Genomic DNA, 23,650 nt, shown 5'->3' on the forward strand with positions numbered 1-23,650 from the left:
GACACCCTGTGTGTGCATGGTGATGCTCTGTGTGCATGGTGACACTCTGTGTGCATGGTGACACTCTGTGTTTATGGTGACACTCTGTGTGCATGGTGACACCCTGTGTGTGCATGGTGACACTGTGTGTGCATGGTGACACTCTGTGTTTATGGTGACATTCTGTGTGCATGGTGACACCCTGTGTGAGCATGGTGACACTCTGTGTTTATGGTGACACTCTGTGTGCATGGTGACACTGTGTGTGCATGGTGACACTCTGTGTTTATGGTGACACTCTGTGTGCATGGTGACACCCTGTGTGTGCATGGTGACACTGTGTGTGCATGGTGACACTCTGTGTGCATGGTGACACTGTGTGTGCATGGTGACACCCTGTGTGTGCATGGTGACACTCTGTGTGCATGGTGACACTGTGTGTGCATGGTGACACCCTGTGTGTGCATGGTGACACTCTGTGTGCATGGTGACACTGTGTGTGCACGGTGACACCCTTGTGCATGGTGACACTCTGTGTGCATGGTGACACTCTGTGTGTGCATGGTGACGCTCTGAGTGCAGGATGACACTGTGTGTGCATGGTGACACTCTGTGTGCATGGTGACACTGTGTGTGCATGGTGACACTCTGTGTGCATGGTGACACCTTGTATGCATGGTGACACTGCGTGTGCATGGTGACACTGTGTGTGCACGGTGACACTCTGTGTGCATGGTGGCACTCTGTGTGCATGGTGACACCGTGTGTACATGGTGACACTCTGTGTGTACATGGTGGCACTCTGTGTGCAGGATGGCACTCTGTGTGCATGGTGACACTGTGTGCAGGGTGACACTCACTCTGTGTGCAGGGTGACACTCTGTGTGCGCAGTGACACTCTGTGCGCACAGTGACATACTGTGTGTGCATGGTGACACTCACTCTGTGTGCACGGTGACACTCTGTGTGCACAGTGGCATTGTACTTGTCCTTCTCATCCGCCTCACGAATCCGCGCACCTCGCGCATCTCCCGGCGTGTGACCCCAGAGCAGCAGTGTCTGACTTAATAAACTTGTTTACCTTCTGGCTTAAAATAGCCCAAGACTTTCACTCGCTGTTAGACCAGTTTAAAATACCCTGTTTGAGGTCTGAGGCAGGGCTGTGAGTCCAGCAGGTTGCCTCAGGGAGTGGGGGGTTGTGCTGCTGTATGCAAGGCCATACGCCCTGTGGCGCCTGACCCCAGCTACAGCCTGCCCCGGAGCAAAATGAGCAAAGCCAACAGTGAGGAACATGACTCAGGTGGGAAAGGCTTTGTGGTTTGTGCACATCTGTATCAAGTATCAGCCTCTGCCTGAATTAGTCATGGAAGGATAAGCACGGATCTAATTTTACCACTGAATTTTCTGAACGTTACGGACACCAACTGAATGAAGAATATATTTGATGATACATACAGTTGTCAAGTGGATTTGTCAATGTCTTTTCTGGTGGCTATAAAAATGTATAGACTGTTTAATAATGAAATACCATAGCAGATATTCAAATTGTTTGAACTGATCTTCTTTAAAAAAAAAATGACAAAAAAGGCACTGTCCTGTAATGAGCAATCTTTGGGTGCTGTATTGTCATACACATGGCAGTAGCTCATAAAGATGAATTCATCCTTTTGATCAGTTTTATTCTTGGTGAAGTGCTAATGACTGTACAATTCTAATTCTTCATTTTCTTAATCTGGGGAAAAGAGTTTGGAGCGCTGTTGAATGTATCACTGATTTCAGGAAGCCACAAGAAGACCCAAATGTACATGTGTATGACCCCAATCTTTTTACCCACATGAGAAGTGCAGAGTCAGTTTGTGCTTGCTAAAATTTGGGAAGGCAAAGTTTAAAATATTCAATTCAGCTGTCAAAACTATTACTTACTTACTTGCTTCCATGGAAAGTTATTGTATTTTCAAGTCATGAATCAACCACAAAGACTATTCAACAGGAAATCACAATTCCAGCTCTTATCACAAAACTGTTATCAGAAACCAAAGACAAAATTGCCACTGGAAAATATAGAAACCATCTGAGCAGTAACTCCTTCAAAAACCCTCTCATCACTTGAGAGATTAGATAAAACATTACATTTAGAATTGCATGGGACCTCCTACGCTAATTTAACCAAATTCAACAAAATACAAAATTCCAATTTTAAACAAAACACAGACATGTTTCATAATATAAACAAATTTATTTATCCCTACAGTTTTTCTCACAACTTCACCCATATGAAATCAGGGAAGGAAAGATTATAGTGTTGCAAATGATATGCCAAGTGATTACAGGGGAAAGGAAAGAGAACTCAGAGTCTCGAAGATTTTGGGTGAAATAGGCTCTAGGACTGATGTTCTTTTTATTACACAAATAGCTAGAACTGCTGCTGAACCAGACAATTATAGGTAGCCAGTATTTCACACTGAAATATTGGTATAACTTTAAATTTCCATGCCAGATAGCTCTTCATAATGAGATCCTGTTCCTTACACAGACATATATATGCATATATATATGCATTCTACATTATTTCCAAATATGCAGAGAATATTCAAACTAATTTCTTATTCATACTGTTTCCTCAGCTTCCACTACACAAATTATAAAAATAATTTTAGAATACTTCATGATTTCATATGAATCTCAGCAAGGGCTAGAAAGCATGGAATCCAGAATGCTAAGGAAAGTGTAGGTTTCCTTCTTCTGTCAATAAAGATGTGGAACTTAGATGATGTCTGAGTTCATATCATGCAATCAATAAATATATTATAATTGCTTTTGCTATCCTATTCCTGTGTAATGTTGACTTTAGAAGTCCTTCTACTTTATATTTAGAAAAATAATATGGTGTAACCCATTTTCCTTTTGTGACACTTCACTTTTTTGATTATTTCATTTATGGACACATTGGGGAAAAAACTTTCCTAAAAAATGTTTAAATTGGAATAATCAAGCCATCTCTTATCTAAAAGAGATTACTGAGGCGGGAGTGTTTGCAGTCCATTTGCAGACATTCAAGAGCTTATTTTGCCAATTTATGGTTCCTTGCCTTTTGAGGTTAAGTGGAAAGTTCAGCCCAAGGGCCAAAACTGTTGCTCAAGTTGTTCAACTGCTGCTCTGCCACTCTGGCAATGCCTTACTGAGAACAAAGGGTTTCAAACCTGCATGAAGTGCAAACAAGGCAGTGCCACCCAGCACTGTCCCATCAGGCTCACCCCAAGTGCCAGTGACGAGGCAGTGCCACCCAGCACTGTCCCATCAGGCTCACCCAGCCCCAGCTGAGCCTCACCAGGGCCATTCTGGCCAACAAAGCCAAGACATGAATTTTCCCTGAGCAGCTCCACACCAGTGGCAGTAATTCTGGGCCAAGGAAAGAGGAAGGGAATGCCTGAAAGTGGTGGGGAAAAGTTGTTTCCATCCCTCCTCACAGCAGCATGAATTTGGGTGAACAGAAAATAATCCTGAAAGTGCAACTCTCTAGGGCATATTGTTCTCTTGTGCCAAGAATGGCAGAGTTGAGCTGATGCTTTAGCCTGTCATAATCTCCACTTTCCCTTATCCCTGCTCCTTTCCCCAGCATGGTATTTGGTCACAGACAGCCAAGTGGGGATCTGGGAGTGACAGCAGAGCTGCTGGACATACTCAATTAGCACAAGACAGATCACAGGGCTCTGCTGTGTGTGAGTGAGGATGCATGGCAGATTAGCAGGGTCTGGCGGACAGGGTAAACCACCTATGCTTCCAATTAAATTATTTCTGTCAAATGTGGAGTCCCTGAAGCAATCAGGCATCTTCTAGATGCAAGTCTGCCTTCTCATTTTACTGCTGCTATAAAGAACAAAGCACACAATCTTGAAAAGCAGACCCATGTCAATGCTAACCATATGAAAACAAAACTACAATAAATGGAAACCCAGAGAGACTCTTTAATATGCATGTTTTCTCAGGGCAGCAAAAATATGTAGATAAAAATAATTTGCCTTTATGTATTATATGGTTTTCATTGGGTTTGTAATGATTTAAGTGACTTAGTCCTCACATCCAAATGGGGAAAACTTTAAAATTGCAGATTTTCTTTGGGTACAAAATGTAATGCTTTCCTTTCCTTATTTTCCAGGGACATCAAACCTGACAATATTCTGCTGGATGAACACGGTAAGTGAGTATTGCTTTCCCTCAGAATCTCTGATTCCTGAGATCTCAGTGGCATGCTTATGATGTGCTTTGTAAATCAACCTCCAATGTTGAATTCCTACCTAAATCTGGGCTTTCTCAAAAAACTCCCTCAGACCATCTTGTGAATTTTGTAGTTTTCCCTCCTATTGCCAAAGAAACGTGCAGAAATTTTCAGGGTCTGAATTCAAAGAATTCAATATGAATTGAGATAAGCAGGGACATTAAGTAAAAAGAAGTTAGTATTTTATTAACAGGATTGTGTGGATCACTATAACCCCTTTTTAGGTGCTTACCAATAGAACAGTACCAAGCACTTTATTTTCTCTTTTAGAACTTCTGAAGGGCTAAGAAATTCCACATAGCAAACTATTTCTCATGTGGATATCTAAAATTATCTTTCTAGAATCTAGATAGGGATTTTGGAAATTTGACTGCAAAGTTTCTCTCCACACATGTAGCTCTGGCTTAAATAGCATAAAAAGGAATAGACAAGAATAAATAGCTTTGAACTTTTACTACTAATTCCAGGTTCGTAAAAATAAAAGATATGGTATGAAAGAAAAGCAGCTGATTCTTTTAAACTTAAATTTTAAACATATACTCTCTCCAAGAAGTATTTAGTTAAAATGTCATATATCTTCTTGCAACAGTTTATAGGGAAAACATGAGAAATGTAGGTAAAGAGGGCATTGATCTTGTATCAGTTAGAACAGAAATACAAAGAGGAAAAAGCCTAGCTAGAAAAAGGAGATGTGTGCTTGCTACCGTGGGAAAGTTTACTTCCAAAACTGATTAAAAGCAGAAAACCTCTGAGAAAATATAATATTGAAATTATGCCAATGATGGCATTATGTTTCAAAATCTGTTGTAGAGCTGCTGGGTACACAAGTAAAAGTTGATTAAAGAAGTAACATTCAGCATAGATGATGTTTGTTCCTGGGAACACAAAAGCTAATAAAACTAAAAGTGATATTGGAGTTTTAAACCATCTAGAACTTCAGCAATTTAATGCTTCAGATCCATAAGTGCTAATGTTCCCAAGACTCTGGTATCAGCAAACAAGCATGAAATAGAAATATCTTGCCTTTACCATCTTCCTGGTAAATTGAAGATGTCAACAGCAAAACAAAATTAATATGAGTGTGTTAAATCTCTAATTGACAGCCTTGGAAGCACAGTCACCTTTATCTCTCCCTGCCCCTCATCAAGGTCAATTAGTGCACAAAACCAGCCTCTTGTGGCTAAAAAACAAACTCTCTTGTGAGAGCTTTCCTATGGGGACTCAGGCATCACAAAGAACTTACACTACAGTAAGCACTATGATGCAAAATGAAGGGGATTTTTTGTGATTATAAACTATTCAGCAACAAAGTTATCTGCAGGCAGCTTGGAAATTTTGGGGGGGATGGCCTCTCTTCTGCAGAGCAGCAGAGTGCTGCTCCCTCATTGCACACCTGCAGACAAGGGGTGAAAGAACAGACCTCTCCAGACAAGCACACCAATCTTGGTCAGCAGAATTTATCAATTCGTGGGTTCAAACAGGTTCAAAGAGCTCTCACATAGTTGGGGAAGGAATTCCCTGAAGCCTGTAAAGGGTCTATACACTTCAACTCACTAATGTGGACAGTGTATGTTCCATGCTAATTACCTCGGGCTTACCTCACAGAACTGAAGCTCTTTTGCAAGAAGAAAGCTATTCTTGAAGTATTTAACAGCTCTGATTAAGCTGCAATGTAGCAATGTCATTTTAACAAAATCATCAGATTTCACTCAATGGAAAAATATGCTGAATATATGCACCACAAATATATTTGGCAACAGAGTAAGCGTAACAAATTCACCTAACATGAGCCTAACCAGGTGTACAGGAAGGAACTTTATTTTAGCCTGTGGCCTCTAAGATGGCACAACAGTTTCCTATGTGCTTGACTTTACCCCTAGGCCTTTCTTACAGTTCATTAAACAAATTATGCTTACACAAAGTATCAAGTAATTGGATATGCACAACATTTCTGACTGAGACTTTGTCTCAGTGACTCAAATTTCTTTGGCCTCATTGAAGAAACCTATTCTGGCTGAAGTAAAAATTTAGGGTCACACCATTCACATTACCTTACATCTTCAAGCAGTTAAATTGACTAGCTTTCATAGCATATACCAGTAATACATATTATAGATATTTGTGCTCAGTAAAACTAGTTTCACTGCAATTTATCTGTATGGCTTAGGGGACATACCTCAGGAGTACAGAAGTAATGAAAACAAAAGATTTTTCTTAAAAGATCAATCTAATTTACAAATTAAAAAAAAAAGACCACAAAAAACATATGCAACTCATTCAAAATCATTCTGGCAGAGGAATTCTGGCAGTCTGAATTTTTCCATATGCGTTTCATCAAAGCCACATCTCAGGACTGCTCATCTGATGCATGTTCTGATGCATCAGTGGAAATAAATGTTTGATGATCCTGAAAAGCAAAATGGTACATGAGAATGGGATAACCAGCCATTAAAAGTGGTGTTCAGCCCCTGTCAGGGGATGATTCCATGGTCTCCTGGAGAGAATACACATCCAATCTCTGAGAGAGAAAGTAGGGATGGTTTCAGGGTTCATTCTCTGAACCAGAATCAGACCCTCTAAGGAAATTAATTCAATCAATAAAGCTCCTTTTTAATGTTTTTTTCTCAGCTTTCCCAGAAAGCTCTTCCTCTTATGACTAACACTAATCTCTAATATTAGTAGTAATTCTCTGTTCTGCTAACATATATCTGAAATAGAATTATTCCAGTGACAGCTAAGGGACTGCCTCGTGTTTCAGGGGAGGTATTACAATTGTATTGTACAGAAAAAAGCCTTTTAGAATTCTCTCAGTGATAGAATTCTGGTTCCTCTTCTATTCCTTTCATTTTAATGGTTTAACACAATATAACTCAAGTGACAGTATTTTGATCTGGAATCTACTAAGTCTGGTCCATGTTGTATTTTTGTCTAAATATCAAAGAAATTAAAGATATCTTTAAAAGTTTGCATGATCTATTAACTATGATGTCAAAGAGACATAGAATGTCTTAAACACAGTAAAACAAGCAGTGGTAAACAGAGAAGTGATAAACAATACATTGACTCTTTAAAGAGACGATAATATTATTCCTACAGCTATTTGGTAGCACCATTGAAATTAACGTTGTTGGTGGTTCTGCAGATTACAATTTGAAATTACAAGCCCTACTTTTGCATTCAGGTTTAGCCTTCTGCTAAGCAACCACACCATCAATACAATCTGTTTACAAAGAGCCTGCAAGAGTTTGAACCCCTCTCAGGCAAGTTTTCCACAACATGGTTTCGTTCAGCAAAATCCATGCTTGGTTTACTGAGCAAGGACTCCCTGCTAGGTCAGATCCAAGACCATGGTCAGCATTTTATTGCAACTGGTGACAAGAGGAAACATTTCTGGAACATGCCTTTTGCCACTTTGACATCAGTGTTGCCTATCACCCACAATTTTTTTGTGGTAGGATTTTAGAGCATCTTTGCATATTCCATTTAGAATGTGAAGAAAGTCTTGTTACTGAGTTAGTTGCCTTCTTGAAGCTGCAGCTGATATTGGCCTTTACAATCCCCTGGAGCAACAAATTGTAGAAGTTTACCATCCCTTAAGAAAGATAATGTTTTCTTTAATATGTTTTAAAAGATTCTTAAAAAAAACCCAAACCAAACAAACAAAAAAACCCAAAAAACCAAAACAAAAACGAAAAGCCCCAAACATCTAGAATTCCAGGATTTGATGAATAATAACTTGCAATCACCAGATTCAAGATATTCAAAGATTCCTTCAGCACCTTCCTGTCAGCAGAAGACCCTCAGCTTTTTCAATGTCTCCCTACTGGGGAGGTGTTTTCTCTGTCTCTCGCTTGCCGTAGGTGGAGCAGCTCAGTGATGGGGAAAAGCAAAGGGGCAGCTTTTCCAGCAGTAAACTCTGCCCTGCCTCGTGCACAGGAGCTGCCTGTTTCTCTATGGGCAGCAGGATGCAGAGGAGGTGTTCAGAATCTACCTTCATGATCCATCCCTTACCTTCCAGAAAGGCATTTTAAACAAAAAACCCCACAATGAACACAACATTTCATGTGTGCTATTTTGGTTTTGCTACACGAAATCTAATTAAAGGGAGAGAAAATAATGCACTGCAGGAGAGGCAATTTTCATTGCAAATCACCTGTTTGGATCAGTCTGAATGGATGTGATGCAGCAGATGTTTTGCAATGGACAGTGACACTGGCACTCTAATGGAGCATCGCTTGCAATGCTGTCATTTAAGTGGCAGAACTTCATATATATTTCTATTTCTATTATCTGTCAAAAAAAGAGAGATAATATTAGGCTACCAAGATCCTTGCAACCTTTCATTCTACAGTGTACATAGAATTGCTTTAAACTACTGCCATGAGGTGGCTTTATGTTTTTCAGTTATGATTTTCAAGAAGCCTTCAACCATAGTGTTTTATGATGGCAGAAATAAACTGCAAATATGCTACACTCCAGCCAGCAGAGAGTAGGATACCACCTTGGAATTGTTATGTCAAGCTGGGCTGTGAACCCTGATTCTTGTTAAGGCAGCCTAACACTTCCCACCTTGTATAAAGAGATGCCTTTCCTTGGCTCACACTTTTTCTCTGCCATGTGTAGAGGGCTTCCTGGCCTGGGCATCTTAGGAAAAAATTGTTAATGAAATCCAGGCAGGTTTTTCAAAAAAATTGTGGAGAAGTGGGCAAACCATTTAATTGAAAACTTCTACTGTGCCTCTCATGTGGAGAAACATCTTAAAGTTTAGCAGTGGGAAGTACCTTCTTAAGTACTTCCCCCTTCAAAATCAGCTCAGATCTGGCCAAATTAGGGTCCTCTGAGAATTTCAGTTCACACATACACAGCTGCACAATTAGAGGTTGGCTGATACCTTTCCTGTGGTCCTTGAGCAGGACCTGGGTTAGATTGTTGGAGCAGCATGACATTTTGTTGAGACTGCTCTTCCTCCATCAGGCACCAGGGTGAAATCCATCAGTCAATTGTTACACTCTTCTCATCTCTGGCAGCAAACATGATTAAAAACCTCCCTTGCTTAACATGCCCAAAGCCTGATCCACTCTGTAGATTGAATGAGACTGAGACCTTGATAAAAAATACCCCACACAAATTTGTCACTCAGAAGTCTAGCTCAACACATGATATATTAATCATGATCTGAGTGCAGAGCTAAGATGGGGAAGGGAGTTCCATGTCCTCCATGGCACTGTCAGATGTAATCACAGCAAGAGTAGCCTCTGCATCACTCCACAACATTAGTCCTTGAGCAAAGATACAAAACCTAACAGAAGACTTGTCAAATTAAAGCTTTACATATTTTCAAGCTGGATTTCTATTCAGTTTACCTGCCTATAACAAATCAGGATTAACAGCTATTACTTCACAGTGGTGGAGCTATTGAACCCATGCTTATCATAAACTATCCCAGGAAAAGAGTAATGGAAGGTTTGGGCCGTTCAGCCTCATTAGTGCAGTTTGAGTCATGTCTGGCTGGTCAGGAAGCACATTCTCAGGCTGACTTCTGCCACTTACTGTTCATCTTGCAACCTGCTGTCAAATAAGTGATGATTTGGGATCTGCTCCTGCTATATGCACATCTTCTGCTACTGTGGATCTAATATTATACTTATTGTGTGACAAAAATGCCATTTGTCTTCTCCTCTCCCTCTTTTCCCTGAGAAGACTCAAAAAAGGCTGATGGTGACCTGTAGTGGATGCAATTGCAGGCAGTGTCACAAGTACCTGAGATGTGAGGGGTGACTGTAGCTGGGGATGAGGCAAATTTCACACCCAGCTTCACATCTGCCTCTGCATGTTAATTACTCTTCTGAGAAGACAGAGAGAATCACAGAATAACAGAATGGTTCTGGTTGGAAGGGACCTTCAAGATCATCATGTTCCAACCCTCCTGCTGTGGGCAGGAACACCTTCAATCAGACCACGGCTCAGAGTCCAACCCTGCCTGGCCTGAACACTGCCAGGGATGGGCATCCACAGCCCCCTGGGCAACCTGGGCCAGTGTCTCACCACCCTCCAGGGGGGTCTCTCAAAGGCAGAGAGAGAGAAATCACCTCCCTCAGCCTGCTGGCTGTGCCTCCTTTGATGCAGTCCAGGACAGGGTCAGCCTTCTGCAAATGCACGCTGCTGGGGCATCTCCAGGTTTCCATCCACCAGAACCCCCCAGTTCTTCCCCCCAGGGCTGCCCTCAATGAGTTACCATACCTCCCAATGTGTGTTCATGTCTGAGATTGCCCCCATCCAGTACCCTACACTTGGACTTGCTAAACCTCAAGTTAAACTTGCTAAACCCAACTTCAATGGGTTCTTGTGGGCCATTTCTTGTCTTTGTTCATGGCATGAGAAGATTCAGGGGTGATCAGCAAAAACAGTTCAGGAGCACAGACAGGTAGTGGGTGACAAGAAAACTATTCCATCACTGTGCTTCCAAATTGTTTTTCCTAGTTCAGAATAACATTTAATATTAAGTCTCTATTAATGTAACATATCTTTCAAATCATGTTTTTTTTTCCATTATTCCTTAAATGTTAGATAAAGTGAGGAATATTTGTATGATGTGCTATTTTAACTTCTGTTTTTACTTTGGTAATTGCAGGACACGTTCATATCACTGACTTTAATGTAGCAACCATAGTGAAAGGCTCAGAAAAAGCTTCTTCTATGGCTGGCACAAAACCCTACATGGGTAAGTTCTCAATACATTTAAAAATGTAAGAAAAGTTGCATATTAAGGCTGACTAATGATATAGAAAAAGGATTTTAAGTTGTAAAAGCATAAAATAGATGTGATCAACTTCTTTTTTTGACAGTATATATGTGTGTCAGCAGTGAAAATCTTCAGAGATGGATGTTCTTTCATACAGGAGCTTGATCTCTACACTCTTCTAGTCAGTTTCTGTTAGGTTTTGTGAATTCAAATTCAGGAGAATTTGTGTATTACTTTCTGTAAATCCCCACACCTTGAGACAAGAATATATGATATATTTGCACCACAAGAATATATGGTATATCTGCTTAGGTGAAATGTGCATGACATACAGAGCATTAGGAGGTCAAGGGAAAGATGGGAGATGGAAAAGATTTTACCTTTTCACACTAATGGATCTGGTCTAAGCTAACCTCAGCTCATGTAGTTGTTTCACTCCTGAAGCCTCCTCCCCACTCACCAGATCTCCACCATATCCATCAACCTCACAAGAAGAAACAGTACCAAAATATTCTCTCCTTTCCTTTATGAAGGCTATCACACCATCCACCAACTCACTTTCTCTTCATTGCACCTTCCTCACCTCCTGGAAATGTAAAGATGCTGCAAAAGCCCCAGTTGCAGTCTTTACCATTCAGAAAGAGCCACAAGAGTCACCCTTGCATTTATTTGGAGCTGTAAGAAGACAGCAAAGCTTTTAGAGCTGTAAAAATCCTCTGTTTCAGATGAAAAGTGATGGGTAAGGATTCTCTGTTGCACAGTTTGGACACCAAAGCTTCAACAAACCAAATATTAAGTGTGTGACAGATATGGTCAGGCATTCATTGGTGCTGCTTTCCTCCTTTAGTTTATATCTTTTACCTTGTGAGGAATTCTAACTTCAGTGCAATTCTACAAGGAATTTTCAGTTTGCAGTGACTTCTGATTGTAAGGCTGTATCACTTTCCATGTGGCTTCTCCTGAGATGTTTAGACTATGAGACAAATAGAAAAAAAACCAAAACTGAATTAGGGAGGTTGGCTTTATAGTTGCTGGCAAGCTTCTATTACCAGGAGTTCAAACCACAATTTAACCTTGGTATAACAAGACAAAGTAACCTTCAAGCATGGTACCTGCTGAGCACCAGAACCAAGGAAACTTAGCAGTTTCTATAAGATATGCCTTATGCTATGCTGATTTTCACAATGGTGACAGTATGAGATGTGATGAAAGCTATTTCCCCCTCTTGAAGTTTTATAAAGTCTTACTTTCATGTGGAGCCTGTTGTGTTTAATCAGATATGAGGGGACTCTCCAGCCTTTCCCTTAGCAGAGGCACTTACAGGATTTCTCACTTCTTTCTATGGAAAATTTAAGGAAATAAACAGAAAAACTTTATCTCTAAAGCCTCCATTTTTCTTTGAAATCTGATTGAAATAGGCTGAGGAATTGCTAGGGAGAGATTTGTTCACATGCAGCATGACAAAATGAAAATGGTTTCCAGGAAAAAAACTGAGTGAATTGATATTGTGTTGTAAAAATGCCCTAGCTGTTCTGATTAAGATGACTATCTTGTAATGCTAAGCATGGTGTGAGTCAGTTCCTGCAGCCTTTGCTTAATCCCACTTCACATCAGCCTTTTAGCCCCAAACTCTTTGCTTAATCCCACTTCACATTAGCCTCAAATATTTCAGCCTGAAATATTCCCAGCCTGTTTCCCTACTTATTAAAAGTTTATGCAGAATGCACTGTACCTGAACCTGAGTGTTTCTCTAGAAACTCTGTCAGTTTCCATGTCTCCCCTTCCCAGCCCATTCATTCAGACAAGTGAAATTCCCACCCCACATAGGAAAAAAGACTGGGACAGCAGTATGTGTGAAAGGAACAAGGCCACCAGGCTGTCAATGCGGGACAAGGCAGTGCAGGACAAGGCAGTGCAGGACAAGAAAATGCAGGACAAGGCAGTGCAGGACAAGGCAATGCAGGACAAGAAAATGCAGGACAAGGCAATGCAGGGTATTTCCAGCTGCTTCTGCTGCTTCTGCAGCTTTGCCTTGTGGGAATCCATAATATCAGAAAGTTTTGGGAAAGCTGCAAAAGGCAGGCCTCAGAGACAGTAGAACTGTGATTAGAGATAAGCAGCAGCCATGAGACAGGTCAGCAGAAAAATTATTTGAAAAGTAGAAAAGCAAGGACAAATAGAACAATGGTCTGTGTATTAATGCTTGTCTAGAATAACTCTCCAAGCTACAGAAAAGTTTATCTTGCAAGATATTAGGAAGTTTTAAGCTTAATAATGGAGCTCTGTCCATTGTGTTTTAAAGCTTAGAAGCAGATATTGTATTCAAAATAAGCAGGCATTGTTTTAACCAAAGGTATGTGCTTATAGTGGTTGGATAGACCTACTGTCAATGTGCTTTTGCTTTGTGTGATTGATTAAACAACTTATAAAGTAAGTTGTAACATAAAGTTCTTGGTCTGCTGCCTGGGATGTGAGCTGATGGCATCTTCCCATTGTCATAACCATGGAATGAGACTGATGCTGGAAAATAAAACAGCTCAAGGCATGTTCCAAGCAGTCCTGGCCAGTGATATTCCTCTCAAAGCCAGTGACCTGAAAAGCTGAAATGAGATCAACTTCTTAGAGTTTGGGGGTCCTCCAAGTTTGTCTTGTGTTTTCAGGTGGTTGGGACTGTGGAAGGCAATGTGTGCCCTCTGCTGATTTGGGAAACCTGTGTGCCACCTGTGCCTGATTTTACCTTCTCAAATTCACGGCTCAAACCTTTTACAATGCCTGTGACTGAGGGTGTTGTCAAGGCTTTGTTGTAGGAAGAGCTTTTTGTAAACTTGTAGAGTTTCAGGCTGTCATCCTGCCCTGGCAAGCAATGCAAAATGTCCTTTGGGACCAGGCTTTAGGCAGGCACAGCTGCTGCCAGCAAACCACCACAAGCACTGTGGAGGATCCCTCCATTGTGCAGGGGATGTGGGGCAGGAGAGCCAGGGCAGGCAGGGACTCCTTCTGCCTGCAGAGGGATTTTACTCTGGCCTCGGTGAGAAAGGGAATTATGTGTTTGCTGGCTGGAAGCACCTCTGTAAGGCCTTGCTACTTTCAACACTGTTCCATCTTTATGAGTGAAAAAACCCCAAAAACCAAATAAAAAGAAATTTCTTCAATTTCTCCCTTGTGAACAAGGGTGCAAGAAATATCTGTGTGTCTCAAATATGCTCTGTGCTGGGCACCCATCTGCAGTGATGGCCCTCTATCCTGCAATAGAGTGCTCAGAACCCAAAAGTTAAACAGTAAAACACATCTAGAAAACATGACAGGTGTCACCTTTCTTTTATTCCTCACTTTGGTAAATTTATGTGTTTTTGAGTCCTATAGCATAAGCTTTTTCCTTATTGAAATATTTTGGAATGATCAATTCTATAGATCTGTGTGTTATTTCTGAGTGTTGCAAAACCTTTCCATTCACAAGTTATATTCTGGGGGGTTTAAGTTTCGTTGGTTTTTTTTTTTTTTTAATGTGGGTTTTTTGTGTGCTTTTGTTGCTGTTGTTGCTTATTTTTGTTTTAGTATTTGGGAGCTTTTGGTTTTAATGGTAGCAGGGTTTGGGGGACCAGGTAGAGCCTTTGATGTTTTTCACAGCAAGAGACTGAGGATATTCAAATGATGCACTGTGACTTTACCTCAAATTGAACCAATAAAATACATTTTATTACACAAATACACCTGAAAAAAATCCAAAGTCAATAAAATCAGTCATAAATTATGTGAAAGGTTTCAGCTACTCCATTCCTATCTCACAGGCCTGTTATCTCAGGTTTTCACAGCTCCTTTCATAGGCTGCTGTCATGGTGAAGAATGACTGTATGCCTGAGATTACCAAAGTATTGTGGATTTACACTGGTCCACTGAACTTCTAAAATGTATGAGTCATCCATATTTATTAATTAATCCTCTGTAGGTGTACAATTGTACTCAGAGGAAAGCCAGTGGATGTCCTAGTATAAACCTTTCACATGGAAAAAATTATCCCGTTGAACTGAATTTGTTTCTCGGATGCTTAAAATATAGCAGGGAAAATTTTGAGTTGAGTTTTCAAAAGTCATCATTCTTTGGTCTTTCTTGAACTCATAATAAACAATGCTCTGAAATTAAATACTGTTTTGCAGCCCATTGCATTTTGAATGCAGTTAAGGCAGTGTTTAGGTTTTTAAAAATCCTGTTTTTATCCTACAGGGGGTTTGACTGCCTGTCAGCTGAGTTTCTCTGGTCATATCATTACCTGACCTTTTGATCCCAGGGAGATCTCATGATGTCAGCATGACAAGGGAGGCTTCTCTTTGTTCTGAGTAGCAAGAACGAAGAGTGGCTGTGTGAGACTCTGAGGTGCTGAAATAAATATTCCCCACACTGATGGGATTTTCAGCTTGTGCCAGGAGCTACGTGGCTGAGGGGATTAAACACACATCAGTACTTAATCCCTTAAACCCTGTGATGTTTACACACATGTAAACATGTGTGATTAAACATAGTCAGGTTTTGGTTCCACTCTGACACTAATGAGTAGGAACATAAGCAGATGAGGAACCCCAGGAGGAAAGAAGTTATTATCTATAGCTGCTCTTCACCTCCTTGTGCTCTTTGACCGGCTATGATCCTTTAAGATCTTCCAGCAGAACTACTAATATAATAATTTTTTTTACTATTTCAGTTAATAATTACCTCACTCTGAGTTCAAGAGGTAGTTTTGGTTTGGGCTTTTTTTCTTTTTGTTAATTTGTTTGTTTGTTTATTTATTGCCTGCCTAAAAGGGCCTGGTGTGCTGTGGAGCTCTGCAGGCAGATCTGAGGGGAGCAGAGGTGCAGCAGAGTTGGAAAATGCCCCAGCAGGGCCCTTCTGTCCCCTGGATAACTCCTGGTTAACCCCCAGGTTTTTGCATACAGAAACTGGTGCAAAGATATTTTCTAACCTGCTGGGAGAATGTGATGCAGGAGCATGGAACAGCCCTTCTGGTGTGTCAGGTACAGTCTGTCCTGCAAATCCCATTACACAGACCCACTAATTTCAGTACTGGGCAGAACAGCTGCTGGCTATACTCTGAAACAATCTTCCAAACACCAAATGGATATTTTTTGACAAAATCCCTTCTAAAAATTGCTAGAAAAACTGGCCCTGCAGCCACTGTGAGGTTTTTGTATGGAGTAACAAAGGCGCTTGTGTACAATTTCATGTTCAATAATGGGAGACCATGACTTGCTCATTGCTGCTGGGCTTTCTTTCAGCAGGGGCAGCAGCTCAAGGTTGTTTCTCTGGGGCTGATCCAGATGTTCAGCCACCAAGGGCTTCTCTGTGCAAGGTCAAGAAGTGAGCTCTGTTCAGTGGTTGAGTAAAGCAGGGGGTTGTATGAGGATAGAGGCTGAATAAGGGCAGGAGAGGTTATATAGCCATATGGAAAACTAATAAGGCATTCTAAATGCCATGTCTGTTTTCAGGTAATGGTATCTAAATTATTTACTTTGATTGAATAATTTCATTAAGTATGAGTATTAAAACTATTGAGGTGTATAATGTGAATAATGGTGCAAAATCAGTTACATGGCTGTAACAAGTAAAAATCTCATGCTAGAAAATTGCCATCCCAGCATGCCCAGGCTTTAAGCAGCATTTTGCCTTATAAAATAGAAGTTAGCAGCTGGCTAGTCTAAAGCTCTGAGTCAGAAGGCTGACCACTATAATTTAGACCTTTTTAGCACATAAGAAGTAAACACTAGGAGCTAAACTGATAGTTTACCAAATCCACATTTCTATTCAGGGAGAGGGAAATTGTTTTCTTCCATTTTGCTCTTGAAACAGCTTCTACTCTGGATAGAAGATCACTGGTTATCATTGTAGTTTGATTTCTGTTTTTTATTTAAATCATGATCCAGAAAAATTACTGACCCCTGAATTTACTTCTCAGGGGAAAGTGAAAATTACATTATTATCACAGTGCTGAGAAAGCAATTAATATTTCACTGAAACATCTCAGTTCAAGGTTCTTGGAATATTATTCCAAAAATCAAGTTCATTTTTTATTCAGCTCAATCTGTCATGCCTTAAGCCTGATTCAACAAGGTGAAACTATAAATGTGTTCTATACATCATCATTCACGAGTTTGTTAGATGTAAACATCCAACCTTTTAACAGCTTGTCCTGTGCTAGTCAATCAAAATATTGCTTATGCTGTGTGTATTGTATATATGGGCACATATCAATTTGGGCATATATCAATGGGCATATATCAATGGACATACATCAATACACACAATTTTTTCCCCAAGATCAGGGACTAAGATGTGGAAGGAGAGTGATAGCTGGCATTGTGATATTACGCTGAATCTCAGTTAATGACTCTGGAATGTATTTTCATAATCTGAAATCTCAGGCACTGCAGTAAGACCCACACCACTGAAATATGTTTTTTTGCAATGGCTACACCAGAGTGTGTTGCTTTGCAACACCCCCAGTAAGCCACAAACCTCTGATTCCCCTCACTGACATGCAGAGTCTCTGCTGAGCTGGAAATAGACATCAGAGAGTTGTAGCTCGACAACTGGATGAGCAGTGTCAGGGATCTCATTCTTAAGAAATGTTTTGGACATATCCACCTGAACTGGATCAATTAAAACAAACAAACAAAACAAAAACACTTGGGTTTTTTGTTTGTTTGTTTCATTTTCAGTTTCTCATATTGATTACATAACTGGCACAGGGCATTGTGCAGGAAGTGATGACCAGAAGTCATTGGCAATATTTAGCTTTTCATTGACAGTCAGCTCCTTACAGTAATCCCTCTTGCAAGACTGACTTGCAAGTTATGGCTTAAAGAGACTGATTTGTTAGTCTGTAGATGCTCCATCAGAAATAGCAGCAGCTTTTCTTTTTGCCAACCAAGAGATAGACCTCAAATTGATCATTCTGTCATGGACAGCATTTTCAAACTCACCTTTGAGCACCAAATTAAAAATAGTCTGAATTTCACAGACCCAGACCACTTTCAATTTATGAAGTTGTGATACCAATGAATACTCAGCAGATTTTCAGAAACCCTACTTAAAACATTTTATTCTTTGTACAAAATGGACTTTTACAATAGGAATAAAGAGTGAAAATTTTGTTTAGCATTATTTGCATTTACATTGATATTCTCTTGTATTTCAAGCTCATGAATCACATTATTAGATACTAATATCTTTCCACAAATAAAGGTAGATAATTACCAACCAGCTACATAAAATTTCCTTTTTTATAACTTTATTTTTATTGTAGATCCCTAGGAAAATATGTATGCAATATGAGATGCATCATCTACATAATTCACATTGCAGATCATAGGACTGGTATGAAAATTCCAGTGAATAGTTAAATACATGAATGGATTTGTCAAAAATTACTCCCTTTTGCACAAAACTACAGAACAGGAGTGAGGATATCCCAGTATGCCATTGCTTCTGAGATGGATGCAGACCCACTAGATTTGCTCTCACATTCAACTTGTTCATAGGTTTCATAGGTTGTCCTCTAGTATGGTTTTGTTTTAGAGAGAAATAACCATTTATTTACTTCCTACACTCTGCAGCAGTATGGCATTATTAAAAAGATACAGTGCAAAAGCATCACAAGATACATGTCTGAAGAGGATTTATTTTAATTTATTAGTTGGAAAAAAGTACCGACTGGAAATTTTTATTGGGGACAACCAAGAAATGCACTGAAGCACACAATACATTACAAATGTGGATTATTTATATAACTTTTCAAGAAAGCAAAGCAGGTAAACAGTAAAATAATGAAAGTGTATTATTAACAGAAAAATATAGATGTAGCAAAAAAACAATAGAAGGACTTCTAGCTTGGCTAGTTGCCAAAGTTAGTATGTGCAATTACTTGTTATTATATAAGACAGAGACATTCCTGATTTTCTTTGCTCTGTTAAAAAATTAGTCCAGATATCCCATCTTGGAATGGCATTGATATTTAAATGGTGTTTCTTTGTCATTTTCAAAAAGTTGCATGAAAGGTGTCAGATCACACTTTGCTATTACTTGACTTACCCTCACTGTTTAACAGTTGAGCTCCAGCCATGCAAACATCAGCTGCCTTTCCCCCAAGTGTGTGTGATTGCAACTACAGCTCTTGGCCAGAACAAACTGCAGGAACACACCCAATATTAACCCCATTTATTTTCCTGAAAAGCCTTTGTATAGTGGAAACTTCTAGAGGAAAAAATATGAAACTCTTTTTCTTGCAGGTACTCTCACACTTGTTCAGACAAACTCTTGAAGGCAGAATACTTCTGCCTATGGGATAAAAGATGAAGTATTCTTCTCATCCAATACCTGTTATCAATAGAGGATATGTTCACAACAGGCACATACAGCAGAGCTGTTGCCTTTGCTCCAAGCAGGCAAACTCAAATCTGATCATCCTTTGGAAGAATCTACCCCGAGCAGGCTGCAGGCTGGCTGTCCAAGCTGATCCTGGAATCAAGTTCAAATTTTATAATATTACAGATACTAAAGTAACGGTGTTAAAGAAAATCAATGCAGAATTTAATCTTTCCTTATAGAGTTTTTATTTGCTTTTATCCTAACCAGTTTGCACTCTGAATTGGTTCCCCAGGCATAGTTATTTAGTACAGAAAAATCTAATATTATATCCTGTATTTCATGGCTCTAGTTCTTCAGAGCTTGGTTAATTCCATGACTTGGAGGGTCTGCTGTCTATCTGTAAGATCATGCTCTGTTTCTGAATGAGCTGGCAAACTCCAGCAGTCTGCACACAGCCTGGAACCCTCTGTTTGCACCTAATGTCTCAGTTCAAAAAGACTTTTAGACATATTAAGCACAAGCTAAGTGTGAAATGGGTATTCAACAGCCTTGTCAAACTAAAGAAAGGTCTTTTGGCTTCAACATGGTTGAGATTTCACCCTGAGAAAAAACCTGAGTATAGGATACTGCAAATCATATTGCACCCTCTGCCAGTCCCCCCACCATGGGAAGAGAGTGTTTACAACCATTTCACTGGAGCTGATGGAATGCAGAGAGGCATTCCAGCTGGACTGAAAATAATGCTGTTGAAGTGGGCAAAAAGAGGCTTTAAAAATCAGGACCTTAACTGCTCAGATTCTGTCCTCAGAATGCCAACAGCTTAAGGTGAGAAAACAGCTTTAAAACTCCAGGGCAAAATAAAGCACTTGCTGCTGATCTGCTTCATGTAGGATGAGTTGACCTTGCGAATTTTAGAACAATAAAATAAAATAAAAGTCAATAGCTCCATCACTAAATTAGCAAAACAGCTGCACCATTCTGTCAATGTCATAGGTTACATCAATAAAGTACTTTCACCTCTCTCTCACAGAAATCAGATAGCGATCTGTCTCATTAATAAAATGTTAAGGCTATAAAAGAAATAGTGAAACCAGCATTATACCTGCATAGTTCAGTAAAAATGCCAAAAGGCTATTTTCTGTAATGAGATATTGTACATCATCTAGGCACAATGGGCAAAAACCATAACAAATGGGGCTAAGTCAAGGAAACCTTCACTACAAGGTTCCTGTGGTGATATTCAAAATGTAAGTTTGGTGCCTGATGGGCAATTTAAGTGCATTGATCAACTAAAGTAACAAAAAGAATCCTTCTTATGCTCTCACCACCTATGTGATACACTGCACACCTGTAGGATGTGCCTGCACACCAGCAGCACACAAATAAGAGCTAAAATACACATGAAGATATAACATGCCAGGGGAAGCTGTGTCATCTGGAGGTGAGAAAGAGTTAACTCAGTGTAATGACTTGTGGCATTTCTGTTTTATGTCATACTGGATCACATTACAAGTCTTCCTCTGCCAGAGATCCGTGGTCACCTATTCTCCAAACACAGGTATTCCAGAAAAAAAATCTGTAGGTGCCTACAGATCTCATACCAAACATGTTTAGACATGGTCCTGCTGGTCAAAGAGTGTAAGACCACTTTCATACATTCACTGTTTTTATTCTACAGATCAGAGTTTTGCCATAACTAACAAATGGATGCTGAAATCTTCTATTATGTTTGGCACTTGAAGACTTTCTGAAGTCAGGTCTGGAGCTGTAAATTATTAGGTTGCCATCCATAATGCAAGGCCTGCAAAAACTCTTCTAAGAGGAATGCCTTTCCATTTATTAAAGGTGCTTCTCTAAATGCCATAGACAGTAAAATCCCAAGCTGCCAGTCAGAAGTGTGACCAGACTGCAGCATTCACTGCAGTGTGCACACCACAAAGTGAGGCTGTGGAAATAAGTGCTAACATGGTAAATTAGCCTCAGTATCATGGTCAGGAGTGGCTCACATGGTAATTGTAATCTAGCTTGATGTTACAGCTGGGGACAGTGCTGTTTAGAAAATCTCCAGTGAAAATGTTGTTTTAACAAAGTGTACTGAGATTCTGCTGTTAAATCATTAGAAAAGCATGACCAAGTTTTCATTTCACTTCATTTCATTTCATTTCACTTCATTTCATTTCATACGCACTCTTATTTATATCTGGTTTTCTGAAGAAATTACAGTAACATTATTTAGTACAGTTTTTTTCATAAAATTAAGATAAAGTGGATCCTTGTATTGAAAATACCTTTTCTTTTCATCCACAGAAGTTTATGGAAGTCATTACTTCATTGACAGAGCGTTTTCTTCCATCATCATAAAATCAATGTCAGGATTTCTATCTACCATTTTCCTGTGTTGAATACCTCTAAAACCTTTCTGATTAGTTCTATCCAAATGTAGAATAAGGATGAGATTTACCATATTAAATGCCTTCATCAATCACGAAGAATCACCTCACTTGCAGATATTTCTCCCATAAAATGTTTACATTACCCTAAGTGTACTAAGTCACACTTCAGACCTAGAATTCTCATCCTATTACTTATTTTTATTCACATAACTTAAATGAACCAAGTAAGAATTAACATATGAAATTACTGACTTTTGAAATACCCTGCCTGGCAAAAGTTGCTTGTTACCAGTAAAACAAGGCACTGAAACTTCACCCTGAATATGCTGTGCTTCTAAATCTATTTAATTCCAGTTTGTTGAGTCCTTATTCATTTTTCAGCTGTGAAATATCACCCATAGTCTAACTTTAATGAAATGCCTTTTTGTTCAATTTGATTTACTATTTTAGCTCCAGAAGTGTTCCAGGCTTTTATGGATGGAGGTCCAGGATACTCGTACCCGGTAGACTGGTGGTCCCTAGGAATTACAGCATATGAATTACTGAGGGGCTGGGTAAGAATGATGGAATTTTTTGTTTTCTAACAAAAATCTCAAGTTTGCAGTGGCCCTGAGTGCGCTCTTCAGGATAAAATTTGAGTGTGCAAGGCCCAGGTCAGGAATGCTGCCCTGGTTCTTCCCCAGCTGAAAACACTCTTGGGAAAGTTTCACCTCCTACTCAAATTATGGAAACTTGCCTCAGTTTGGCAAAGGAAAAGCCTAATGTTTAACAGCTTCTTTATAATGCTGAATTGCAAACAATGGTATTTTTTTTAAAATAGAAGTTGAGTTACTTCACACTCTATTTTCTCTTTGATTCTCTTGGCTAATACCATAAGAGATCTAATCTAATTTCCTAAGATGCTTGGCCCAACTACAGAAAATTCTTAGTGCCAGTGCATTTGTTTCTTATCTAATCAATTATGTGAATAAGCTTAATGAAAAATCTTCCTGAGCATGGTTGAATATCACAGAAGATAATGGAAAACTCTTTTCCATTTTGGTCCAAAGGATTTCAGTCAGTTGCTTAAATATTTACTATTCCCCACAGAAAACAGTGATTTAGATACTATTTCAGGATGATGATGTAGCTAAAGCAGCTGTTTGGGGTTTTAAAAATTATTTTTCATGCCTGTTTTGGAAAGTGGATGTTATTGCATTGCAGTACTTTTTTTTATATTATGACACTAATAGAGTTTGGCTACCTTGTCAGACAATTCAGCCCACAAAGATCTCACAATTTCATGTAGGAGAACAGATAAAGGAAAATAGAAATAAGAAATAATTATTATTCTTATTTTTAAATGGAAAATTTAATTTCAGAGTGTCGGCATATTGTTACTTCAGAAGCGACTTTTTCCAAAGGCCTAAAATTTGGCCAATCTATTTTGTATTTCCATAGGAATAACAAAAGTCATGCTCCTGAAACAAAGATCTCTCCCATGCAAAGACTGTTTCATCCCTCAAAATAGAGGAGTATTAAAACCTTTCTTAACAAAAACAACAAACTGACAATTATTATCAATTTTTCTCTACCATAATTCTCAAACCTTAGGGAGTTTTTAGACTGACATTATTTCTGGAATGGAGGAGTTAAAGTCTGGCAGTGATAAGCATAATACATCCTCAGTCCTAGTCACAGACAGTAGTTCTAGCTGCACTTACAGCAAATTAAGAGAACATTTCTGATGGTTTTATATCAACCCTTTCACCAGTGACTGTCTCCAAGAAAGGAGAGCAATGATAGATTGTTAATGAAAGCTGAACTCCCAAGACTAATCACAAAAGATCACTTTGATGTGACAATTCACTTTAAAAATAAAAAAAATTATATATGATATCCATTTGCCGAGACCCATACAGTCTT

The 23,650-nt window shown here is 39.4% G+C and overlaps 1 protein-coding gene across 2 annotated transcripts in view; it reads left to right on the forward strand.

Moving 5' to 3' along the window:
- STK32B (serine/threonine kinase 32B) overlaps positions 1-23,650 on the forward strand; it is a 159,041-nt gene that overhangs the window by 104,887 nt on the left and 30,504 nt on the right. For both annotated transcript variants that reach the window (XM_054294447.1, XM_054294456.1), the window contains exons 5-7: positions 4,136-4,173; positions 10,887-10,976; positions 22,196-22,299. In XM_054294447.1, the coding sequence (XP_054150422.1) occupies positions 4,136-4,173; positions 10,887-10,976; positions 22,196-22,299 (232 nt within the window). The remainder of the gene's footprint in view (positions 1-4,135; positions 4,174-10,886; positions 10,977-22,195; positions 22,300-23,650) is intronic.

The sequence above is a fragment of the Melozone crissalis genome, unplaced genomic scaffold (genome assembly GCF_028551555.1).
Source record: "Melozone crissalis strain CALT ecotype California unplaced genomic scaffold, PUWL_Pcris_2 ptg000006l_1, whole genome shotgun sequence".
Taxonomy (NCBI): Eukaryota; Metazoa; Chordata; class Aves; order Passeriformes; family Passerellidae; genus Melozone; species Melozone crissalis.